This window comes from Penicillium diatomitis (assembly GCF_028827545.1).
Source record: "Penicillium diatomitis strain IBT 30728 chromosome Unknown utg000009l_segment0_segment0, whole genome shotgun sequence".
NCBI lineage: Eukaryota > Fungi > Ascomycota > Eurotiomycetes > Eurotiales > Aspergillaceae > Penicillium > Penicillium diatomitis.
In genome coordinates this window covers 289,538-314,665 of record NW_026623181.1, presented here as the reverse complement: position 1 = coordinate 314,665, position 25,128 = coordinate 289,538, and the positions used below count along the sequence as shown (strand labels likewise).

The window sequence follows — 25,128 nt, the reverse complement described above, 5'->3', positions numbered from 1 at the left end:
GCCCACGTGCCCAGCCAGACTGGAGACTGGGGACTAAGAGACCCAATCAGTAATCGCAGACAGTCCACGAGGTCACGGGCCACGGCACTACTGGCGATTACCTAATCCATCACGGTCTCTTTGTGGGCCTCAAGTCTCAGGCGACTGCTCAACAGGTACGGAGAACACGAGTGGAATGGACAGAGTGATTCTACTCCAAGATCGTTCCGAATCGGTGGAGAGAGAGAAAGAGAGAAAGACAAACAGAGGGGATGAGCACCCTTGTCGATATGACACCACACACATTCATCAATCTGCTCGAGGAACCTTTCACTTTCCTTTGATCATGGATAGTGTCTGTATCACCTTTGGCTTGTGCAAAGTGCTTCGTGTCCCCGCTTCAAGCTATTTATCCTCAGACGGCGCCGAAGTGTCTTGATCCGCCCACAGAGTCAGAGATGGCTAGCCTTGACGAGAAGCGCAAGAAAGATGAAGAGCAAAGTCTCCTCGGTGACTCGCTAGAGCCAGAGTACCACGACGTGCAATTTCTTCAAGGGAAAATGCGTCTTCGCGTCATCCGGCGCTTGGCGCTGCTCCTGACTCTAGTCCTGCTTGCGGCCGGGTATGCTCTCATCGGGTGTCTTGAAGACTCCTACGGGGCCGCCATGAAAGATGAGGACTCCACAGCGTTCTTCGCATCAGACGAATCGCCGGGTCATGCCAATCGGGCCACGCACCCGTGTGACACTGTCAATGGCGGCTACCAATGCTTCTCTGAGCTGCCACATCGCTGGGGTCAATATTCCCCCTTTTATTCGCTCGCCCACGAAGGCGTGTCGAACGAAGTGCCCCAAGAGTGCAAGCTCACATTTGTCCAAGTCTTGTCTCGCCATGGTGCGCGATACCCAACGGCATCGAAGGGCAAAAAGTATACATCGCTCATCCAGGCCATCCAGGCCAATGCGACGGCTTATCGCGGCCAAACTGGATTCTTGCACTCGTATAACTACACTCTGGGGAGCGATGACCTCACGAGCTTTGGCCAGGATGAGATGGTCAATTCGGGCATCAAATTCTATCAGCGCTACGCTAGCTTGACCCGAAACCATGTCCCTTTCATTCGATCGTCCGACTCTTCGCGGGTCGTCGCGTCAGGGGAACTGTTCATTCGAGGATACGAAGACTCCAAATTGCAAGACTCAGCCGCAGACCACGATCAAGCCACTGCCGCTATCAGCGTGCTGATCTCCGAGGAGCCCGGCGCTAACAACACCCTCAACCACAACACGTGCGCAGCCTTTGAAGCCAACAAACGTGGAGACCAAGCTTCAAGCCAATATGCCGCGCTCATTGCTCCCCCCATCGCCAAACGCCTCCAACACTCTCTTCCCGGAGTCCGCCTCAGCGACAACGACGTGATCAGCCTCATGGACATGTGCCCATATGACACAATCGCATCCACCAAGGACGCAACCCACCTCTCCCCATTCTGCTCCCTCTTCACCGAAGCCGAATGGTCCCAGTACAATTACCTCCAATCCCTGGGTAAATACTACGGCTACGGCGCCGGCAACCCGCTCGGTCCCACCCAAGGCGTCGGCTTCATCAACGAACTCATCGCCCGCATGACCCAGACCCCCGTCAACGACCATACCACCATCAACCGCACCCTGGACGCCCCCGGCGCAGACACATTCCCCGTCGACCGCGCCATCTACGCAGACTTCACCCATGACAACGGCATGATCCCCATCTTCTTCGCCATGGGCCTGTATAACGGCTCGGTGCCGTTGCCTTTGGACCGAATCGTGTCTGCGGCCGAGGCAGATGGGTATTCTGCGTCTTGGGCGGTGCCCTTTGCGGCGCGCGCGTATGTCGAGATGATGCTTTGTGGACGGGAGACGGAGCCGCTGGTGCGGGTCTTGGTGAATGATCGCGTGGCGCCATTGAAAGGGTGCCAGGTTGATCGATTGGGACGGTGTAGGAGGGATGACTTTGTGAATGCGTTGAGCTTTGCTCGTGATGGGGGAGAATGGTCAAGCTGTGCCGTGACTTCAAATTGAGAACGAGGGACGGTTCGTGAAGCGAGAGAAAGGGGGAGAAAAAAAACTAGGAATCAACTGTCTATTGATGCCGGGCAGGTTCAAGGACTTGAGATTGTCCTTATTTTACTGTCGATGTTCCTCCATTTTTTGACATAGAGGCCCGCATGCTTTCTTTCTTTTTGTTGCATTTTCTTGGTTAGCTTGCGATATACGCACGCCAATATGGATGGGAGATCCCATAACCCTTGGTTTGACCCAGATATAATCATATCGTCTCGCTTGATGGTCCATCCTCGCTCTAGTGGCATTGTCAAATTGAGACCAGTTATCAGACGGCCAGCTCAATCCGTGTGTACGGTTCTACCGAGGACGCCTCAAATGATAATCTGAGCCTAAGACTCTCCCCAAACGATGGTAATAAAATTTGCCAAATTCAAGACTAGTTTCAGACAGCCGCCAAATGCTCTCTCACCCCAAAAAAACCACCCAACTCTCGTCGCAGAGCCCATTTCATTGCGCGGATCGCTGACGAAGCTTCACTCCCCGGCAACTCGATAACACTAGGCAGTCTTCGTTTGACCGCAGAGAAATGTACATGCGAATCCCAACACCAATGCCGCGCTGAACTCGCCGTATCTACAGATTTTTCCCCGTACAATAGCAAAAGAAGATCGGCGCGGCAAAAAGCTTTCCGCGAAGTCTGCCTCGTCCTTTCAAATTCAACTCGGTCCTAGATCCTCAAACCTCTCGCGCCGATTCCAGACAAAACCCACGTTTCCCAAAGTGGTACTTGATCGCGGTGTACTCGAGCGCCGTCGTCGCCCAATTCTTTCACGTCGAGTGCGCGGAATCTCTCTAGCATTTCGCGGCTATGAGGACTTGGACTGGAGTCAATCAGGCTACAGACATCAGAGTCAAACGATGGAGGAACGGCACCTTCGGGCGATGCTGTGCCCGTCGCCAAGGACAGCGAGGATGCCAGCGAATGAACAGTGTAAGGTTGGAAAATCTCGACGCCACTGTCGATAGCCAACGCATCGAAATTCGCGGCGTAGTCGATCTCGCGCAGCTCCAGTCTGGCGAGATGCTCCATTTCCGTGCGCAAATCATTGAGAACATCGGACCATCGGCTCCCCTCTTGAAGATAGACGGCGTGGAGGCGAAATTCTCGCAGCTGGTGGCGATGTCGACGTGCCAATGTTCCAATTTCGTCCGCTGTCAGGCGCCATCCCTGGAGACTGAGTTTGCGAAGATTCTTCCATCGGATGTGGTGGAAGACCGCCTCCAGATCCAGATTCAGTGGCCACTTTGAGGGAAATCCAATGTGAATAGCAATCAAGTTTCGAGCCTCGGAGAAAAAGCGATAGAATACCGGCGAGAGAACAGACATGGTCTCGGTGATATCACCAAGGGCGTGGAAGTTGATGTCCAAGCTTGTAAGGCGACTGCCCATTGCGGCGAGCGTGGTTGACGGTGCTTCAAGCAAGCGCAGGGTTGCCTCGGGGCTGATTTGTGGCCCAGTAAAACGGATCGAAGTACGTTGGCTATCAAGCAAGGCCACTCCTAGGCTGGTGATTGCACGTGAGCACGCGGACTCCCAGTCGAGGAAGACGTCCGGCGCAAGGTTCGCAATATCATGCTCGTGGAACAAATCCAGTAGTTGCTCGTCGGCTTCATCTTGAAGTCGAAGTAATTTTATCTCCCGTAATGATGTAAATGCCGCAATCGCCGCGCGCAGCTGCACTTGGTCAAAACTGGCCTGTAGTAATGTCTTTTGTTCGCGCACACGGCGGCTATGTAATCGGGCGATTTCGGGGGCGTCTTTGGCAAGAATACGCAGCACTTGCGGCCAATCTGGGGGTTGGAATCAAGTTAGAGACAGACTGTCTATCATTCGTTAGGCGGAAGAGGATTCAGGAGCCTGGGGTGAGAGCACTGGGTGTGTGTACCGCTGCCCTGATAGAAAGGTCTTGCCAAATAGGTCACAGTCCTCACGTAATAAGCTCGTTGCATATCCATCAACTCGCGGAGGCGGCGAAACCCATCTTTGGAGAATCGGAGAGTAAATTTAGCAAATGTTTGCGGAGTACCAATTCGCATAAAACGTTTACAGACAAGCCGGAATCGATCCAGATCAGAAGCCTCTCCACGATTCCTGTTTCGAACTGGATCACGTTCGCCCGATTGACAGTCTTGAGGTCTGTGTCCTGCTCGGTTGCCATGGAGGGCTCGCTGCCCATGGGTCTCCAATAGTTGGAGCAGAATTTCGCCAACTAGCTCATCCGCCAGGTCATGAATTCGACTTGGTCGTGGCATCGTCGATACGCGCAGCAACCGATAGCTCGGTTGCTCGTTCGAACAATAGCCACATGGAATGCTTGTCCCAGGAAAGCCTTCGATCGGTGAAGGCGTTCCGTGCCCGGGTCAGCTCTGGCACGCCCGCCGTACGGGACGCTTCAAAAGAGAATAAATGGGAGAGGAAGAGAAGCTAAGCGGGCCGAAGAAAGGCAGACCACAGCTGGGATGAGCACTCTATTAAATGGTCGACGCAGGGGATGAAGCACTCCATTACATAGACCTGCGAAATTCAGATTTCAACCAAATCGATCAAGCTAGGACGTCCGAGACTTAAACGAACAGCTTCCAGTCCAATCACATGTTATGCATGCGCAATTTGGAAACCTTGACTGTGAGACGAACATCGATGGCATGAAGAAAATTAGAGGTTCATAAGGCATCAAAAGATAGGGAGACTTAGTGGGGAAACCTCGCAACGACGCTCAACTGATCGAAATCGACTCGTCGCAATTCCGGCTCTGTCTTACCCTGCCCATGACCATAGCGGCCACGATTCTCGGCCTTCGAATACCTCACCGGGTCCGGGATGATCATCCACAACCCCGGGTTAGTGCGCTTGGACTCTTTTTTCGGTCGGGGCCCTTGTCATGATGACTTTCGACAGATTCATTGGCGACGAGGAGCTCTTAGAGAATCACATGACTGTACGAGGCTGCGGCCAGCCAGTGCAAGCAGCACGAACCTGCAGCAGAAGAATCCATCGCAGGATGTTGGTTGGACGAGGATTCGAGAGATTTGGGTGGAGAGGGGAGTAGGCAGTGGCCACGGGAAAACAGAGCAGGCGCCATGAGGGCGGGCTGATGAGACTCAAGCCGGGAGTCCAACAGGCGACACAAACTGCCGCTCAGCACGGGCGGTGGTTGGATCACATTGTCAGAGCAGACCCATGCTGCATGCAAGATTGAAAATATGATGACGACGGTTTGCTGCTTTTGCTGATGCGAGAGGGAATCCATCGCCAAACTTGTCAAACTTGTGGGGCTAGTGCGACGACTGACAAACTGGGGAGAAGAATAATAGATGTCTTCCCTTTCCCCGGTTAGGCGTGCGGGTGAGGGAGTGGAGAGAAGAAGGCAAGTGCCGGGGCAGATGCAAAACCGTGGACACTTGAACGGGCCTTGAGTGGTGGGAAGCGCTCGTTGAAGAAAAGGACCCAATGCAGGGCCCCCGCTTCTGGCTGTCACATCCTCTGCATGAGCGTGCGCGCGTCCCGGTCATCGGACTGAGAGACCCTGTCCAAGAGTCACATCGCTAAAATCTGCATTGAAACATTGTTGGGTTCCAAATGGAAGATCTGTTAGAGTGAGTGTTGGTCATGAGGGTGTTGGTCCATCGAAGAAGCTTGTTGTTGGTGATAGTGCCAGTCCAGTGAGACGAACGTCTACGGGCTGATCACACGGCATGGACAGGATCGAAGTCGTGTGAGCGCTAATCTGCCTCTTTCCGGCTCGCCATCATAGATGAAACGGAAATTAGCTCGTCAAGACGGAGGCTTCATCACTGTTGACCGAGAGACATAGTGGCTGGGATGAAGATGGAGAAGGCAGTGAAAGAAAAAGAAGAAGAGAAAGACGGAAAGAAAGGGCAGACTGGGACAACACAGTGGGGGGCGAAGGTCACGTTGCCTGCTCCTTCGAGGCCTATCCCATGGAGATTGGAGAGGTTAGTCTACATATGCGAAGGAGACTGCTCGCTGAAATCGAAAAAGAAACTGTACATCATTTTTGTTCAGAAAAGCAGCACGATCTGGAACATCGCGTTCTTCTTGCTCACACCTTGGCCAGATTCATGCGACGGCGGCGAATATCTGTGCTACTGATTTTAGATTCAAAATTATTCACGTCCGTCACGTCTGCGACCTCGCCCGTCTGTAGAACGTCCACTTCGAAGATGGTCAGATTCTTCCATCCCTTCTTCGATCGCTCTTCATTTACGGCGACGCCTCCTGAAGCCGTCTCCTTGGAGACAACCAGCGCTGTGAGACTTTCCACGGTGATAGTTGGCCCGAAGGGGTCCCAGATCTCTACAAATTTGAAGGTCAAATGAGGCAACACGTGCATGATAATCGAGTGGCCGTTCGGCCCCGGGAGGTGAGTTTCCTCGACTCGAGGCTTGTTGTGGGGAGTGAAGTCCATGATAGTACGAAGAAAGGCCGCGGTGCTTTCGAAGCGGGCCCTCCAGCTCTCGAGGAACTCAGCGTACTTTTTATTCTTCAAAAGTGCATCGCCCGTGACACCAATGGTCAAAAGTCTTTCCTGATGTTGATCGGCATCGGTGGGTGATTCCACCGTCAAGGCTAGCGCCGTGAGGAGTAGTTTGTGGCCCAGGTGCAGATGGTCAAATGTACCGCCGACGCACACAGAGTAGTGAGGCCGAAGGTCAGTTGCACCCGGGGGAGACGCCTGCAGCAGAGTGGAGGGAACGGACCACTGGCTGTTCATGTTGGACAACTCATGATCCTGAAGGTTGGTACAGGACCTGTTGTGGTCGTTCACGCGCAGAAAGTCCTGGTAGAGTTGCCTGCCAGATTCGACCCCAAGATAGAACACCTGATTCCACTGGCGGGCCGAGGTTACCAGGGACTTCAGGTCGACGATGGGCCCGAAACCCAACCCAGATGGAGACGAACACGAGTCGGGCCCGCTGGTGAACAAGACTCGCGCATCGAGGCCGCCTGGAGCATCCAATTCGACCTGACGAGCAGCTGCAGCTGCTCCGATCAACGTGTAGATGCTCGAGAGATAATGCTGTAGAGGAGCAAAGACCGATGCCCGAGGTCTCGATGAAGCGGAAAGCAGACCCGGCACCTGCAGTACCACATCGAGGGTTGCAGTTTGCTGAGGGTCATTGAGCGATTTGACTATTTTGCAGATGGCCTCTGCGAGAGGTTCTTCAAAGACCTTCTTCAGGGGATGCAAAGAAAATGACGGGGGTGGAGGGAGTAACAGCAAGGCCGCTGGCGCCGAGGTACCCGGTGCCATCGTGAGACTTGTAAATAGAAGATGTCACAGAAGTGATCGGAACACGGGATAATCAAATATTGAATTAAGAGGCAAAAGTCATAATAGGATAAGGAGATGGATAGAGTCCGCGGCAGTGGCAAAATATTGTTTAGGGCTCGGACTTGCAGAGACCGTGTAGAAGGATGAAGTGAAGTGATCGAAAGGCACTGGATGTGGACGAGACTCGTGAGGTACCTGTCTGCTCGTAGTGAGTGCGGCATTGCGTGAGGTACCACTGCTGCACTCAATCCCGCATTGCCTGTGCCCCGCCTTGAGACGTTCTCCAAATACAGAGACGGATGCCGTGTTGCCTGACTTCCGAGGCACGCAAAACGCCTACGCGGAGCAGACATTGTTATCACCCCGGGATTCCCGGGATTCAAGGATGCCTCCAGCCTCGAGACCTTCTACGACAACGAGTATACGCAGTTTAGCATCTCCTCCAATGAGAATACTGAGAATGATGTTCAGGTTGTAGTTGGAGGACTCTGACTCGTAGCATGATTCTATCTTAGCAAATTATCTTCAAAGGCTTGCATATCGTGCTCGACAAAGGTTTACACCATCGGGATGACCAGCTGGAACGTTCAAGAAGGGTACCTCGATTAGTGATATCTAACATTAGCTCCAACTTAGAACGAAACCAGTCACACTCTGAGCAGCCGCAAGGCGCCATTGAAGTCTAGGGGTCAGGCTCTGGTGGTAGTCCGTCGATAAGAGGTAAGTTGACCTTCAAAACCTCGTTGGCGAGGTCGACATGCCAGAACTGCCAAGCGGGATGATGGATGGACGCGCAGCACGATGCTGACTCAGCACGCTAGGTCGATGTGGACGGTCACACTACCTAAGTACCTTAGTACTACTCTAAGTAGGTAGAAGGTCTCGACTACGAACTCTGCATCTCCTCCCTTAACGAGTCCTACGTGACGGTTCCTACTAACATTACTAAGGTAGTAACCAGGAATTAAGTCCCGCAGGTGGCAGATTGAGCTCACTGCACTGCACTGGACCCTCCCGCGCGGAGTGGTGCAGTCGAGTCGTCCAGCCCGCCCAGCCGCCCGAGGTGGCTCAGCGATCCTCTTCGACTGGTGAATTTGCGCCTTCCACAGGTCGCGACTCTCAGTCTGTATTTTGTTTATCCACCACTACTACTGTTGTCGTGACTCTTATCCCTATTGTCCAGAAACCACTGCGCATGTGAATGCTTGAGCCCGCCACAATTTATTTTCCCCATCTCCGGACTAGAATAGACTCCCTTCGCATCGTTTACTGCTCCATGCAGCCATAGGGGAAAAGAGCTCCGGAACGAGACCCCCCCCCCCCCCAAAGGACGATTCGACCACGCCTTCCCCCTTCGTTTCCCGCTTGTCCTTTCGTCCTCTCGACCTGCAGCATTCGGCCATGGCGAATCCACTGCAATCATTCGACTCTCCACGGCGGTCGAATGCCTTTGGACGTCAACCAGACGAGCTGCATATCCCATCCACCGGTCAAATCAACTCCACCCCCTCTTCTCGTCAGACATCCACCCACGATTACCCCACGACGCCAGACACGGGCGCTACCACCCAAGTGCCCGCAATCAACGTCCATTCGAACACATCCTCGATGCAGCAGCATCCGGGTAGTGGCCCGGGCAGTGGACACAGTAGCGCGACCCTCCCTGGCTCGCTGGCCCCCGGAGGTCAGCACCGCCCGCCGCCGGTCTCGCCCAACACAGCTCCCTCGAACAATCCCACCTTACCACAGACCACACCACAGCAGACCAGCCACAGTCATCGCACAGGCATGGCCAATTCGCATGCCCACTCACGCTCCAGTCCCGCGGGCTTCGATCAATCGCCCATGCACCGACAACATGGACCCGCGGATTCTGCAAAATACCCAACCTCCCCCGGCGCGGGCTTCCCGCCTCAGACCCCGCAGGGCTCGAAATACTCGCCATTGGGGCTGGCAGACATTCGACCACCGGGGGATCACCTGCTGGGGGACTCGCTCATGAGTCCCGGATCGCTGCCGTACAATGGTGATACCCAGGTCCCGACGAATAGCAACTACGTGGCGCCATGGCCCATTTATGCCGTCGATTGGTGCAAGTGGCCCATCTCAGGAAGCTCCAGCTCGTTCGGGGGCAAGCTGGCCGTGGGAAGCTATCTGGAGGACAATCATAACTATGTCTGTCTCTTCATCCCAAGCGCGTATCTTGACACATCGCTGACCCTCTGGTTTAGATTCAAATCATCGACACACATTGGACGCAACCCGATCCAGACACGCCAGACGCTGCTGCGGGAGAGATCAAATTGGAATACGTCAAGACCGCCGAGGCCACCCATTCTTACCCTGTCACACGAATTCTTTGGGAACCACCCTCATCCCAGAAGCAGTCCACAGATCTGTTGGCGACATCGGGCGATCATCTGCGGCTCTGGTCGCTTCCAAACGCTCAGACCGTACCGAGCTCCAATTCGATTACCCGTCCAACAAATGCCCGGGATGCGCCACCGGCGAAGCTGTCTCCACTGGCACTCCTGTCAAATTCGAAATCACCCGAACATACGGCCCCAATTACCTCACTAGACTGGAATACCATTTCCCCGAGTCTGATCATCACATCCAGCATCGATACCACCTGTACCATCTGGGACATTCCAACTTTGACAGCCAAGACGCAGCTGATTGCACATGACAAGGAAGTGTATGACGTTCGGTTTTGCGCAAATAGTGTGGACGTCTTTGTCAGCTGCGGCGCGGATGGAAGCGTGCGCATGTTTGATCTGCGAAGCTTGGAACACAGTACTATCATTTATGAACCTTCGGAAAAGACCGAGAAGCGTAAGTCTCCTGCACCATCACGTGGCTGGTGATCCTCGACAAAGCTAACTCATCGCCCCCCAGCCGTGATGAGCCCCGGGTCATCTAGCCCATCCAATCCATCTCAATCGGGCATGTGGCCACCGCCTCTACTGAGAATCGCCGGTAAGGAACAGCCCTGACGCGACCCAGCCTCATGGCCCTTAATTTCCCTCAATAGCTGACATTTTCCTGTTATCAGCATCCCCTCATGACGCGCACCTTCTTGCCACTTTTTCTTCAGACTCCAACGTTGTCCGGGTGCTTGATGTCCGACAACCTGGACAAGCTCTCCTCGAGCTCAAGGGCCACTCCGCGTCGTTGAACTGCGTGGAATGGTCCCCCAATCGACGAGGCGTCCTTGCGTCGGGAGGCGACGACAGCCTCGTCCTGATTTGGGATCTCATCAATCAGCAAAATGCCGTGCCCTTGTCTTCAAATCCAGCCTCTGCCACTCCTGCACAGGGTACAACATCAGAGCGAGGTCCTGCCGCTGCCTGGCAGTGCGATTACGAAGTCTCCAACATCAGCTGGTCTCCTCAAGGTGGACCAAGCCATACGGGCCAACCACGCGAATGGCTCGGTGTTTGTGGTGGACGAGGTATCTGGGGTGTCGCTCTTTGAGTGCACCAACCATCATGGACGCCAATCTTATAGAATAAAGAAGAAGCGACGATCAAAAAGCACTAGTCGGATGGGGACACAGAGAAAGGACGGTACAAAAAAATATCCCCGCACATCCACGGTTTTGAGCTTACGTGATGATACTCCGAGCATCGGCTCTCTTGGTCTTCTCTCTTATTGTCATGTGCATGCGGTCGTTTCATTGATTCTGGACATTATTAGCCTTGTTTTGACCCACGAGCGACGATGACATGTGTTTCGCCTCATGTTGAATAAGCAGCGATTGCATACATTATCTTGAAGTCTCTGTCCAGTGCTGGTTTCCAGTGTCGTATTCTACTGTGGTTCATTTCTCTTCAAACAGGTGCGGCCCGGGATCTCATTTCTCCAGATGGGAATGACTTGTCGGTGGATGAACATGACTATAGATGGAGGAGGAGGAGGAGCGGCGATTGCATCAGCTTCTAGCCCTGATCACCCAATGGCACTGGTACACATGCTTCTGACACGTATAACATTCTTGCCCTGGAGGCAGCTTTTCGAATTCGCTATTTCATGGATGTGTGAAGATCAACCGTGTACATCCAGTGGAGTCACGGCTGAAGAAGGTCCTTGTATAGAAGTATCTAGGCTCACGGCAGTCGAGAAATCATTTGGTCATAACCAGCGGTTGCTCGCTACGACTATCGACACTCGATACATTGGAAGAAACGAGCAAGGTCACTGCAGTCATTTCACGGAAGTAAAAGATGCATGAGCTTTTCCAGCAAGCCCGCACCTTGGAATCTGAATCTCTCAAACAAGGGGGAACAAAACACAGACACCTAATGGACAGAAGGGCACCTTTGTAGATGGACCTCCATACGCTTGTCAAAACAGCTTTTCAGGTCAAATCTCATTTCCTCAGTCCACCGAGGATCGTGTCACCGGAAGAGGCTTTGCAATGACTTGTGCTTCGAGCCAGCGAGCAAATTTCACACTCGGTACATCGACCGCCCGCCAGAAGACATCGCCCGCCCAGATAGCAATAGGCAAACAGATACACCAGCCGATGAAAAACCCGAGACAGTACTGCAAATCGGAGTCTTTGCCCGTCAAAGCCCAGATGGTCGGCATGATGGAGTAGCCAAGAGAGTGCAGAATCGGCCCGTGGACAATATAAAAAGCGTAAGAGATTCTGCCCAGATATTGAGAAAGACGATTGGTGAAGAGTTTTTGGATTTCCGGGGAACGATTAATGCTGAATACGATCAAAGTCGCGCCGATGGTCTGGGGGAATCGGTTCGGCTCTGGGTATGTGGAAGGAGTGATTTTCCAAAGCCACATGTAGCCGGGGGTCCACTTGAATCCGAGATTGGGACTTGATCCAAGATAGAGGCCTAGAATGAAGACACCGATCCAGAACTTTTGTCGAGATACGCTGGCAAGCACTTTACTCCCCGAGAGGAGGCGAACATGCAACATTCTATCTGGGCGGTTGGCAGTCAGGCCCGGAGGGTTGTCCCACGTTCCGTGGATCAGGTCCAATTCCGCCATTATCATGCCACACAGGAAAAGAACAATGTCCCATCGACCGTAGCGCATGCAGAACCAGATGAGGCTAGCAACGAAGAGCATGCGAACGGCTGAGACGAGGCGAGACGTCGCCAAAATTGTGATGAACAGAACGATCGAGCATCGAAACTCTACCGGAATCGTCCAAAGATGGGGATTGTAGTTGTTGTAGAACAAGCCCCAGTCGAAGGGGTTCATGAGATGAGTGATGGTGTAGTAGAAATCCCAGAACTGCTTCACTGCCGAAACGAAGACGGGTGGATGTTGCTCATTGGTACCGAGGATGGTGTGCCCTTCTCTGATGACGCCCCACGAGTAGTTGTACAGGCCCAGCCTGACGGCGATGAAGACGCAAATTAGGCCGACAATCGAAGGTATATACAGTCGCAAAGCCCGCCGAAAGGTAGAAGAGGCCAAAACGGAGAACGCGTCAGCATAAGATTGTTGACGGATGGTCTTCAATGGCTTGTAAGATAGCACATAGCCAGAGATGACGAAAAAGATGGCCACCATGATGTGTCCCGAGATCAGCATGTGAAAAAAGGGCAATTGGTGGATGCCGAAATTAGACCCTGCGAATCCCCAGCCCACCGCCACCTTCCAGGTGTAGGTGAAGAGGAAATGGAAATTAAAGACCAGTAAACATGCCCAGCCGCGCAGTCCATCCAACGCCGCGATCGCATGGAGTTTGGCCGGCGGAGCTGCCGCGGCCCCCATATATGGTTGCAGGAAGGATGGCGTCGAGGCGATCGTCAACCGGTGGCTCATATCTTCAAGATATGCCAACCAACCTTCTTGCGACATCTTCCACCTCCATCCGGTGGTGTTTGAGAGGAGGTTGGACGGATGGGTCTGGGTGAAATCATTCCAGCGAGAGTTGCCATTGGAGTAGGCGACCGCGGAAGTCCCAATTTCCAGGTCCGCGAGCGGGATATCAGAATCTGCCGGAGAGGAGGTGTGCTGTGCCAGTGGTGCCATGATGGTGAACTAGTGTAAGGCATTCAAGAGGCACTGTGCGACGCAGCCGAACACGTGGCGGCGGTTCAATTGAAGTCGCACATTGATAAACGGCGTCGAGAAAGCCAATGCCCATTAAAGTCTCTCCACTGAGCGCTTCAAGTGAGAAGCGGTGCCTTTCACTAATGAACCGACTGGAAGAGTTGTCGATTCTGGCAATTAACCCGTGAACCAGTAACGAGGCTGGAGGAGATGATGACGATGATGTGGTAAGGCTCGAAAGCGGAATCCGGTCCGTTTGGTGGGGATCGACACAGTGTCACTGGGGAATCGAGATGGACATCCGATGCAGTCACAGGAGACTGTTCGTTTTTTTTTGTTTCGGACTTGGGTAATTGCACTGAAAGCGTGTGGTGGTTCAAGTGCTGAATCAATGGGCCATCGATCGCAGTCGTCGTCAATGACGAGAATTGAAGGAAGGCAGGTGAGTCGCCAGGGACGTGGCATCAGGGGCAGCGGTTGTATTCCGGACCCGTGCGGCCCTTCATTTGCGAGTGCAGCGGAGAAACTCCACCGAAGCTGTGACAAAACTGACGGCAGTTTAGCCGGACCATGCCATGTTGCAGCACAAGGTATTTAAGTAGGCTTCAGTCGATCAACGACCGACTGTAAGTCCTTACTGAGCTATGTGCAGTCGACCGGATGGAACCACGGCGACGATAGATCTCCGAACTAGCATAACATTATACGAGGGGATAGTGGTTGAGTGTTCTGTCAAATCCAATGTTGTTCGGTTAACTTGCCACTTATGTTGGATCTCACTCGGGCGACTAGATCTCCTGACATGTACTCTTTGATAGACTGAAGCTAAACCCAGCATTTCAGACGATCAGCCGAGTCGAATGAACCCGCTCAACAGCCGGCCTTGTATGAGGTCTTTGTTTATGTAGCCCTCGAATAGTTAGCTGATTAGTGATTTATAGTTGGAGACTTTCTACCAAGCTTGAAGCACAGGTGTCCGATTCAGACTGCATTGATTGGGTGCATGTAATGAGCCACTCTAGAGATTCATCAATCACCTGCTACTCAGTAGCAGCCAGTGGCCACTAAATACTGTATAGCATGAGTGTACATACGTAGTAGGATTGAGTAACACTGTAAGTGTAGGTAAGTACCAAGTCGTAAAGTACAGTACAGTAGTACTACTGGAGTAGTGGAGTGTCGCCAATCGCTCTGCCCGTAATATCACGTGAGTGAGTCCAGTCGTGACGCACAGCCTCAGCTCACGTGACCTGGGTAGCTTTTCCCCACAGGCGTTTTCTTTTGCCGGCTGCCTCAGAATAAAGGCGGATTCATAGGTTACCTCGACGAGAGGGTCGACTGTCTCTCTGTGCCACGCGTCTTTCAAGATCAAGTTCAGTTTCTCATTAATCCAGGATTGGGATGAAATTGTGGGAGACTCAGACAAGTCAGATTGATATTCCTCACAGTCAGAGATCTCATAGTTGCAGACGAGATCAAGTAGGAAGATAAGGAGCTGTTGTCATCTTGCAGAAGGGTCCATGTCCATCGTCATACTAGTACTGTTACTACTGTAGGTACCTATGTATGTACAAGTAGACGAATACATCACAGCTACCTCTGGAGCTGTCGTGGACATGCTTCGAGTCCGAGGCGCGGAGTCTGTTGATGTGATGAGCCTCAAGCAGAAGCTGTCTGGAGCTTCCAGCACTACGTAACTTGCAAGTACCGAGTGCGGTACCTTTTCCAGGCGGATCTGATAGGCTTCTCACGGAATTCCTGGGCATGGATGCTCTCGACTTTAGATGAGTCCCAAGTCAGTAGGAGTCGGTCGCTCAACTCTCTCCATCATTCCTTCGAACCCCCCCCCCCCCCCTAAAAATTATCAGATCCGACGAGGCATTCCAGTCACACTCCTCCTTCAACCTTCCCCGGCCCAGCCTTGCGCCTCCAGTCTAGTGTAGCCGTTCCGTCAATCGTGGCCTTTTTGTTCGCTCACCTATTGCCCCTTCCCCGAACCGGCGACAATCCCTTCCCACTCCCCTCCTCCAAAAACGCTCGTTTGCGCCCATCCCGAGCACCTTTCCCTTCTTCCTTTGTCCGTCCGCCGACCCTCCATTGCTCCACCCCCCTCGTGAATTACGCATGCGCGACAACAGTCCATCGCTAGTCGCCTCGCACCTCTCGGTGACTGTCTAGCTGCTTGCGCCGGGAGGATACGGTCGTCGCATCCCGAGGGGAGAGAAAGTGCAGTCGATTCCGGATTCAAGAAAAAAAAAGAAAGTCGTCAACTAGCTGTCGCAATGGATTTGCGCACAATCATGAACAATGAGGGCGGCGCCGCCTCCAAGGCGTCGCAAGCTAGTGTCTCGTCCACGGTATCATCAGACCTTGCTCATCAACAGCAGCAGCAGCAGCAGACCGATTATCCCCGTCGCCGCTCATCACAGTCCTTGCAAGCCATCCAACAGGTAACGCCAACCCGACATTCATCCTTCGAGCCGACTCAGGCGCAATATCAACAATATCCACCAGCACCGCCACCTCTGAACACTGCAGTCCAGTCGAATCCAAGTCTCAGTTCGCCGCCAACCTCGACACCGTACAGTTCCGGTCCGCGAGACTCATACAGCTCCTCGGCCTACAATAACGCTCACTCTCACGGGTCCGTCGGCCCCGGGGCATCCCCATACACACCCCAGCAGCCGATGAGTGCAGGACTGCAGCAGGTGGATCAATCATCCTATTTCGCGCAGCAACGGTCCAATTCGCTTCAGTCAGTGATGACCAACCCGCCTGGTGCGGGCGAATCCGTGCCTCCTCGCGGAAGTCCGCTGTCCGCCTCCCAGCCGCCCTTCCCCCAACAACAATTTTCTCCATCCACGCATCGCTCCATCTCCGGCACACCGCTGGGTCCTCCACCCATCATCACCTCTAGTCAATCCACTCATTCGGCGCGACCTCTCTCGTCGGGTCGTGTCTCTCCACGAAACAATCCACCGAGCCCCCGTACCGTGCCGGAAGCCCAACGACGGAGCTCGTTGCATACCCAATCACCACCGACGTCACACAGAGCCTCCCCGTCCTCCCGCCATTCTGAATCCGCATCACATCCATTCACCGGCGGGTATAAGCACGAGTCCCCAGAATCTTCAAGCTCCAGAGCTACCTCGCGCCAGAATAGCACAGCGACCGCGCTCGACGCTGCAGGTGGCACTGCTTCCCGTCCCCTTGCTGATCCCACATACACTGAAAGTCCCACTGCGCTAGCTTCGTCTGGCTTAACATCTAATGCTCAACGCTCGCCGATGTCCACCATGCAACCTCGTTTTGCCAGATCTCCCTCCGAATCTCGAAGCAACTCACAAGCCCTGAAAATGGAGATTGACAACGACTCAATGGACCGGGGGCCGACCACCAGCCACCGAAGGCTAAAAGAAGACGGTACAATGAGCCTCCAATCTTTGCTCAGAGATCTGTGCGAACCAAGGGCCGCTGTCCCGTGATTCCTCATCCACAGCCCCCAATTCCCAAGCACGTTCGAGGCTCAGACCGAGATCCTTGGCAATCGAGAAAACAACTGGTGGCAGCAGGTGTGACCCCCGCCGTCCAGGCAGCTGCTTCGGTGGCTCGCAGTGCTCGAGCTCCTGCGCCGGTGGCACCTCTGCCGGTCGGAAATGGCCCAACAGCTGCGTCCCCTTCGATGCCGACCGCTGGTACTACCAGCACACCGCGTCCACAGCACACGGGCTCGCTGGGACCTTGGGAACCGTCCATTACCGGCTTCATTCCCTACGAGGAGCTTACAAAGCAGCTCTGCGATTTTTTGTTTCAGCATGTGGTCATGCGAACTGACGTGGCCGTGGACGCGACCGGGTCGGCTGCGGCTGGCGCTGGGACGATCGTTGAAATTGAAGCCAAGCTTGGTCACGTCGTGGACCAAGACCGCCGTGAGCGGCTTGTTCTGCCAGTTCTCACTGAGAGTGTCATCAATCGAGACTCCAGAGTGCGCACTGCATTTGAGAGCAATATGACAGTGGTAAGTAAACATGCCCACACACCGAAGCACAATCTGGAACTATTTCCAATCACCAACAGGCGGGCTAACTAGGACGTGTTTTTCCCGCCCACAGGAGCAACACCGAGCCATGAACAATTTCCTGAACGAACAAGTCAAAGCATCCATAGCCAACACTCAATCACGCATTCCGATCTCCTATACTCACAAGAAGGAGCGTGACACCTTTTACGAGATCTCACCTCAAGAACTCCCACCCGTCATCCGACAGAACCTGAACCCTCGACACAAACCTAAGGTGCGGGTGACGACTGATGTCAAGACGGGCGAGATTATCGCCAAGATCGTTAAATGTCGCGTCGCGGACATTGACGTTTACAGTCCTCGGACGTCGGTGGATTGGCGTGTCTCTGTCAATCTGGAGATGGAGTACGACGGGGACGTTAGCCATCTTACTATGGTTGACACGTCCAAGGGAGGTCGCGGAGAGCGCAATAAGGACCGGATGAGCTACAAGCACTTGGCTTATCAGATTGATCTCACTCAAGTAGCAACGGCAGAGGTGAGTTGATTGCATACAATTCTGCTACCAATTTTTTTTTCATCAATCATGATACTGATATGACCCTCACCCATCAGGCGCCTACCAAGAACGACTTTGAGCACGAGCTCGAGGTAGAGGTTTCTGCCGCAGAGATTCGACGCCAAGGGAACTTAGCCATGGCAGGTGATCCCTCAAATCAGTACGAGGACCTTGTCAAGGGCTTCGTGGATAACATCCGTGTGCTGGCACGAGCTGTGCCGCCTTGATCAGTTCTCCGCTGCGTGCGTTTTTCTATCGCTGGCTCCCTCTTTCTAGCCGGGCTCTCATTCCGTCCCCCATTCTCCAATACAAGCACTGCCTTTCATCTTGGCTTCTTTTCTTCTCAACACTATGTATTATTTTATGAAGATATGACGCTGCATATTGGGCCATTGACAATGCCCATCTCCAGGCATTCCCTGACCATGTTCCTTCAAAGGTTCTTTTTGCATTTCTGTTCTGGCCCAGCTCCTATTCTGGGTGATTTTTCAATGTTTTGCTTTCCAAGCATTTAGCTTTGGCGGGAGTCGTCGTCGCGATAGATCTAGCAATACGGTGAATTTGGACGTGGAATAGACTCGACTACCAGGACTTTGAAGACTTCAATTTTCCATGCTGCATGTCCCACACGTTATTGAGCTTCCAGCCCTTTGCAAAGTAACAAGGAATGGATTCATTCTGCTCAAGACATCTATCAATCTGCCGATACGACTGGCTACAGCGAGTTCAATCTGTACGAAAAGTCATTGAGGAAATAGAATCATGATGAAACCTCGAAGTGTTGTAAATCATTCAAAAATTGCAAGAATTAGATCCCTGTGTTGTTTTTGAAAGATCCCAAGAAATTTCCCAAACACATCCACGAACAAACAGCAGGCCATAATCATCTCGAAAAAGCATAATGAGAGAGTGGTGGCAGGTACGCCTTGACAAAAGACACTGATGGGGAGAAAAAAGTACAACCCGAAACTATGCTAAGTCCATTTTAAAAATGCTCCATCTTCTTGCTCCAACTGTCACCTTTGCGTTGGAAAAAAAATATTCACACTAGATCAAGCCAAAGAATATGACGCTTACGGCCATCACAACTGGCAAAACGGCAGGCATGAGCAAAGTGGCACCGGCGTTATCGGCGATCTTCACGTTCATGAAGCTGTCAGGGTAGTAGCTGTTTGGCTCGGTGGAGTTGGTGGTGCCGTTCCAGCAGTAGTTTGAGAAACACTGGGTGCAGATGCTAGGGAGCGCGGTGTTGGTTCGCTCAAAGGAACGGGAGAGGATGGCACAGCCGACACAGGCAGTCCAGTTCATGTCGCGGGTGCTGTTGGCCATGGTGGCAACTTCATAGCCGTTTAGAATGATCTCGTCACGCTGGGTGTCGTTATATGACAGGTCGAAGGTGCTCACGTTGGACAAGGCCGAGTAGGGGGCGTTAGGGATGTAGACGATCAGTGGGGTGTGGCCGGTAGTGTTGGAGCTATTGCAACCGAAAAAGGTAGGACGAGTGTTGAGACCCAGGTTGACAAAAGTGTTCTGGTCGGGGATTGCGGGGAAAGCAGTGCCGTTGCCAATACCGGTGGTGTTCAAGCTACGCTCGTAAGTAGCGACCAGTGAAGTGCCGTTGGGCCAGTTGTTGGTGTCGGCGGAAGAGTCCACGGCAAAGATCACATCGACATGGCGATTGGGTTGAATCAGAGGGTGTAAGGGGATGTTCTGGCCATCCTCACCACCATCGACCACATCAAGAACAGGCTCCAAGGCGTAAGGAGAGGTCTCCTTGTGATATTGGTAGAAGGGGTTGGGGTCGTAGATGGCAATGTCATCGTCGGCCTGTTCCAAGTGCCCAAGGATCTTGGCGAAGACCTCCTTCAAAACGTTGGGAAGCGAGGTCGTGTTCAGTTGAAGGATGAACTGGTTAAACAAACTCGACGAGGTACCAATGATGAAACCGGCATTGTCGAAGCCACGGACACATGAGACGTTGCTGGGAAGGGAACCCCCTTCAAATGACGAACCGAGGTACTCCAGGGGCGCAAAGCCAAAGATGCTAGGGTCCCAGGTTCCGAATTCCCATGGGTTGAATTCAAAGACAGTGGAGTTGCTGCCAATCACCTTTTGGCCGGGTTTACGACCGTCCGCGACGACGAGCGGCATGGGATAATCACCATCGATGAACTCCTTGGTGTGAGCAATTGACGACCAAGTGTAATCAATGCCTCCGTTGCTGGCGTTGAACATCTGGTATGACAGCGCGCGGCCCCTATTATCTTGGAGTTAGCATCAAGGCGATCCGCTGATAGAAGAAGCTGCTCTTCCAGTCGATTTTGAAATCAAAGGGCTTCTGAACCTACCAGACGTCGGTGAGAGAAGTGTTGTACTGGGCATCGACCTTGCTCTGCACAGCATCCGCGAGATCCTTGTAGTAGCTGGCAGAATCGAGAAGCTGGATCCCTCCAGTGTCTGGGCCCTTGAGGATCGAGTTTCCAAACTGCCAAACCGATCCCGGCTCAGTAGTCTGCAGCGAGGAGACGGTGGTGAAGTTGTTTATATAGATTGAACCCAGCAACCAACTTCCACCGCTCAGACCAGCAACATAGGTGGCAGACTGCAACAGACCACCCAGGTGACCACTGGTGGAGGCATTGTCGGTTCGGCTGTCGAAAGCCTTGATAGCACCCGCGCCGTTCATCAAGGCGCGGTAACCACCTCCCGACACCGCGATACCCACGTTGGGCAGACTGGACACGTTGTTGGCATGCTTATCCAAGTAGCCAACCACGTCAAGATCACCGACTTTGACGTGACCAAAGAAGTCCTTCATTGCCGACAGGGTCTTCTTGCGACGGGTCTGCAACCAGGACGTCTCATTGGAAGAAAGCGTCTCCGCAGTACGCACCGTAGGGCGCACTGCTGGGCAGCTTACGTTCTTGGGGGCATATCCATCAGGCGCGTTGGGCAAGGCACGAGAAATCAAAGCGACCGCGGTTTCTTCCGTGGTGAGGAAGCTAGGCGCGGCCAAGGCACCTGTGTGGTCAAGGCCCGTCAGTATATCATGATGTTGAAAGAAGAGTATGGGGAAATTGGTGAGGAGAGTGCCACAGCGGGGACCTTGCAGAATAGCGGGAATGGTGCAAGGGGTCTGAGTGTCCGAGCCGCCAGGAGTGAGGGGATCATAACAATAATGATCTGATATCACCACACTCCAATGACGTGACCCAGCGGTCGTCATGGTAAGGGAAGGAGACAGTATGACATACCTCGGAAGGCCAGAACCACATTGACGAGCCAGCCGTTGACCTTCATTCTGTCAAGTCACTAGTATGGATGTTCCAGCCAGCGTCGAGATAGAAGAGTGAGATGATCGCAGGAAAGTGAGGGTGGAGGAGGAAGGAGAAAGCCGCGCTGATGGGGTCGGGCTGCTTTCGTAAAAGAAGGTAGAGATTATGGTGATTGTGGATTATATGCAGGGCGGACAGACCGGAAGCTGAGAGTCTAGACAACGAGATGATTAAAGTATGGAGACGCAGGAGAGTGGTCCATGGACAGCAGAGGTGGGTGCGCTCCAACCGACCAGATGTGGAAAGGTGAGGTGAGAGAGATAAAAACAGATCCGCAAGGACGCATGCTAGTGTTGTTGATCACTTGCTGGCGGCTGTCACCTGTCGCCTAGCTCACATGTGTTGTTTAATCATCTGATTCTAGTCCTTCCCTTTTTCTGTACATATACGTAGGAGATTCTTGAGCTTTCCAGACAGAAACATTGCTATGGGGTGTACTCTACAAGTTACAATACGAATATGATCTATCCAACTTGTGTGGCAGTGAGACTCGGGGGCTGTAAGCAACCCCAGCCTCCAAGTCCTTGGCGGCGGCGGAGGTGGTGATGTCAATGAAACTGCTAATTTCCGCCCGCTTGTTGTCTTTCAAATGTGACAGCCTAACAGGCAGCACCGGTAGTCCGGTACCTCAGGCTGTAAAATACCTGAGATTGATTTCTTCCTTCTGTAAGATAGCGCGACTCGAGCTGATTTTTTATTTTTTTTGATTGTGATACTACACCGGTTCATTTATCATCCATGTACATATTTGACTCTTGTGACCGATTCTCCTTCAGCTGCAGGGCTGAAAGCATGATAGCTCGCTGGGCTGGCCTTTGACTGTAGTCAGACTGCGCCACCATCTCCACTGGAACCGACCATTCTACATACCAATGGAGAGACCTTGTCGCGTATTCGTATATGAGATATCCTACTAGTAGTAGGACTAGGCAGTACCACAATAAGATGTAGGTATCTTTCGATAACGCAGCGAATGCAGTTCACTCTGATCATGAATAATGTAAGGTTATCTTGGACAATCTCTACCTCTGAAGCTTGTAACAACGTCCGATCGCGACTCGACCCCTCGATCTCGTCTTTTAGCCATCATGATCATGGACCCTTTGCTACGGAAAAGCGTTGGAAGGATGAAACATGGTTCATTCTGAATAGAGCTACGGTTGGGAGATACAAGATGAGGATGGCAAGTCACGAGACCTTGCCTAATTGGGAAGCGATAGAGGCAGGTGTCATGTTACGAGGTAGGGTGCCCCTGACACCCTTCATAGTCTGTGGCCCAGACATGATATCCACCACAATGACCATCTGCACACCTCCGCTCGACGCCCTGCTCATTACCCACAGAGTCAGGGAGAAAGTGTGATAAACATTCGAGTGTCTGCCCAATACGACCGAATGCCGATCTTTGCGATCGAAGCATTGGTCCCTTTTCCACTTGGGATTCCCGGAGTCCTCGGTGAGATCCGGTCCGATCCGCCAGGCTCCTGCGTTTTTTCCCGTAAGTAGGGAGGTATGTATGTACCTAGTCTTGGAAGGCGAATTTCAGGCTGCTTCATTCGAATATGGTAGGGCATACACTATACACTATACACTATACACTAGAATTTCATAGTGTCTAGTGTATACTGTATAGTGAGTATATACCACTACAGCCTTTGCTCTACACATTTAGTGCATAGTACATACTGCATAGTACATACTGCATAGCAAATACAAGGATGTAGAAATTATGCGCTTGTTTAAGAGCGCGACGCTTGGACTCGTTGGAGAACCTTGCTCGATCTAATGATATCCTGTGGTACCTGCTTTAGAAGAAATCAATCAATCTCTCGTTGCTGAGAACACTTCCGGCTGTGCCGACTGCCGACCATATCAGATCATTTCGCACGAGTTGATTGCATCGCTGAGTGGATCAGAAAGTAGTGTACGATCAGTCGGGTCATGTCAGCAAGATTCTTGATTTCGAGTGTCGACTTACAAACTCTTGGTTCCTGGTTTTGTGCAAGGATTGACGAACCAGTAGTACCGGCGACTTCTCTTTCCTTTTTTTCCTTTTAAAGTCTGGTTGCCTCAAAATTGTGTGTCCTCCAGCTCCGCTCGTGCCATGCACCGTCATGCGCCGTCATCATCGATCAAATGACTAGGCTCAGGGCTGAACTGCCCAAGCCTACAACTAGTCTTCGGTGATTTCCAGTAAGCCACCGTAAGCCACCGAGCGGATCCTGTGGAAATCTTTCACCAACTCTGTTCGCGTGCTGGGTGTTCGGAGCAACCCTTCGTCACCCGGCCCAAACTCTCTGGCGTGACTAACAGCATGCAACATTCTTGATGCCTGTGTTCACGGGGAGATTCTTCGAATGCCTGACAGAAATGGTAGAGTAGCAAATTAACTGGACACCCGACAAGGTTACCGCTCGAGGGGACGGCTTCGAACGACAAGAGACGGTCTGTCTACAATCCAGGAGATGGCTGCAGATGCGTGGATAGATCTGATTGTCCCCATCATGTGACGAGAGTCTCGTGATGAATCTGTAGTCTTTCTCTTGCGTCATTGGCATCTCCGACCAGGCAGCGAAATTGACGACTTTTTGGCAATATAATCCGGTCGACCGTATTCCATCTCTTGTGGTGTATTCTGATTCGCTGTAGTCAACAAATGTCTCCAGCCAAGGCTCGATAGCCGAAATCGAGCGCAATTGTCCACTTGAGATTCGAACGAGGATCCATCTGTTGTCCTTTAAACACGAAGTAACTCGACGCACTATCAACCCTGACAGGCTTCCATGATAAGAGTCTCCCGGTGCGCGATCTCTAAGTTGGTGCTCGAACAGAGGCAATAACACGGGCACGAGCACGGGCGCAAGCAGTCCAGATTCCTCGGTTTGGTCCAGCGTGCTCAGTTGTCGTAAATGATGTCCGCGAGACGTTTCCATGGCTGTGAATCATTCCAAATGATGAGATTGAATGTTGTTTTGTGGTTTCTGTTCTGATACTCCAGTGACTAGTGCATAAAGTCAATGGCATGTCTATAATCTTCGTTCCTTAAATTGAAGATCTCAACGTGGAGTCTTCTTTTTCTCTCGTCACAGGTCTGATATTGGACACTGATTCAGATCCATGACCTCGTCGGTGGCGGCATACAGCGAAAACAATTATAAGCCTGTCAGGTGTGAAGTTGTCTCAGGAAGAGCCCAGCGCAACTGTGCCCGTTCAAGACAGATCACGAGGACATGAGTCGCGTGTGGAAGAGCTTTTCTGGGCTCGGTCGAGGTAAGTCAACAACAAAATGTCAGGGTCAACATGACATGACCGTGAGAATCATTCACGGCTTCAAGCCCAGACAGAACGTTGGCGGGGATCGCACAGTAGCTATCCCATCGACGCCGGGGTTTCCGTTCCAGGGGGCCACATTTGCAGTGTATACCCCGACACGGACATGCTTAGTAGGCTCACGAACATGAATTTCACTTCAACAAGTTTGATCGACTGTTCTGCGAGCAAGAGCACCGAGGCATGGAGTAAATATCTGTGACTGTACGACATGTCCGTCCAAGTCATCCGCAGTGTCGGTCCTTTCAGAATATTCAGTGACCGTCATCGAGTAAAAGTGGGGGAGCTTTTCGCATCGCGTGGATTCTCACATGCAATTTCGTCTTCTTCAAGATTCGAAGATGGCCAGTGCTCCCAAGTCTCTGGGTGTGATGTACCTGTCACGTGTGGGGTTCAATCGCCTTCTTCAAGGTATGCTATCAAAGGGGCCAGCGAGATCGACAAACCTCGAGGATAGATTCTAGCTGTA

The 25,128-nt window shown here is 52.5% G+C and overlaps 7 protein-coding genes across 7 annotated transcripts; 3 read left to right on the top strand and 4 right to left on the bottom strand.

Moving 5' to 3' along the window:
• Positions 1 to 437: 437 nt before the first annotated feature.
• N7539_006629 (histidine phosphatase family protein) lies at positions 438 to 2,042 on the top strand (the record flags this gene model as incomplete). Its single annotated transcript, XM_056936230.1, has 1 exon — positions 438 to 2,042. The coding sequence occupies one exon, from the start codon at positions 438 to 440 to the stop codon at positions 2,040 to 2,042; it is 1,605 nt and encodes a 534-aa protein (XP_056788165.1).
• Positions 2,043 to 2,754: 712 nt separating this feature from the next.
• N7539_006628 (F-box domain protein) lies at positions 2,755 to 4,340 on the bottom strand (the record flags this gene model as incomplete). Its single annotated transcript, XM_056936229.1, has 2 exons — positions 2,755 to 3,878; positions 3,974 to 4,340. 2 exons carry the CDS (start codon positions 4,338 to 4,340, stop codon positions 2,755 to 2,757), a joined length of 1,491 nt encoding a protein of 496 aa, XP_056788164.1.
• Positions 4,341 to 6,151: 1,811 nt separating this feature from the next.
• N7539_006627 (putative pantetheine-phosphate adenylyltransferase) lies at positions 6,152 to 7,363 on the bottom strand (the record flags this gene model as incomplete). Its single annotated transcript, XM_056936228.1, has 1 exon — positions 6,152 to 7,363. The coding sequence occupies one exon, from the start codon at positions 7,361 to 7,363 to the stop codon at positions 6,152 to 6,154; it is 1,212 nt and encodes a 403-aa protein (XP_056788163.1).
• Positions 7,364 to 8,785: 1,422 nt separating this feature from the next.
• N7539_006626 (uncharacterized protein) lies at positions 8,786 to 10,861 on the top strand (the record flags this gene model as incomplete). The annotated part of the gene is made up of 4 exons (XM_056936227.1): positions 8,786 to 9,559; positions 9,616 to 10,219; positions 10,283 to 10,363; positions 10,440 to 10,861. The coding sequence occupies 4 exons, from the start codon at positions 8,786 to 8,788 to the stop codon at positions 10,859 to 10,861; spliced, it is 1,881 nt and encodes a 626-aa protein (XP_056788162.1).
• A 903-nt stretch (positions 10,862 to 11,764) lies between these two features.
• Positions 11,765 to 13,393, bottom strand: N7539_006625 (acyltransferase family protein; the record flags this gene model as incomplete). The annotated part of the gene is made up of 1 exon (XM_056936226.1): positions 11,765 to 13,393. The coding sequence occupies one exon, from the start codon at positions 13,391 to 13,393 to the stop codon at positions 11,765 to 11,767; it is 1,629 nt and encodes a 542-aa protein (XP_056788161.1).
• Positions 13,394 to 15,696: 2,303 nt separating this feature from the next.
• triA (uncharacterized protein) lies at positions 15,697 to 18,221 on the top strand (the record flags this gene model as incomplete). Its single annotated transcript, XM_056936225.1, has 4 exons — positions 15,697 to 16,837; positions 16,987 to 17,432; positions 17,527 to 17,973; positions 18,051 to 18,221. 4 exons carry the CDS (start codon positions 15,697 to 15,699, stop codon positions 18,219 to 18,221), a joined length of 2,205 nt encoding a protein of 734 aa, XP_056788160.1.
• Positions 18,222 to 19,041: 820 nt separating this feature from the next.
• Positions 19,042 to 21,294, bottom strand: N7539_006623 (lysophospholipase family protein; the record flags this gene model as incomplete). Its single annotated transcript, XM_056936224.1, has 3 exons — positions 19,042 to 20,251; positions 20,343 to 21,015; positions 21,249 to 21,294. 3 exons carry the CDS (start codon positions 21,292 to 21,294, stop codon positions 19,042 to 19,044), a joined length of 1,929 nt encoding a protein of 642 aa, XP_056788159.1.
• Between the last annotated feature and the right edge of the window lie 3,834 nt (positions 21,295 to 25,128).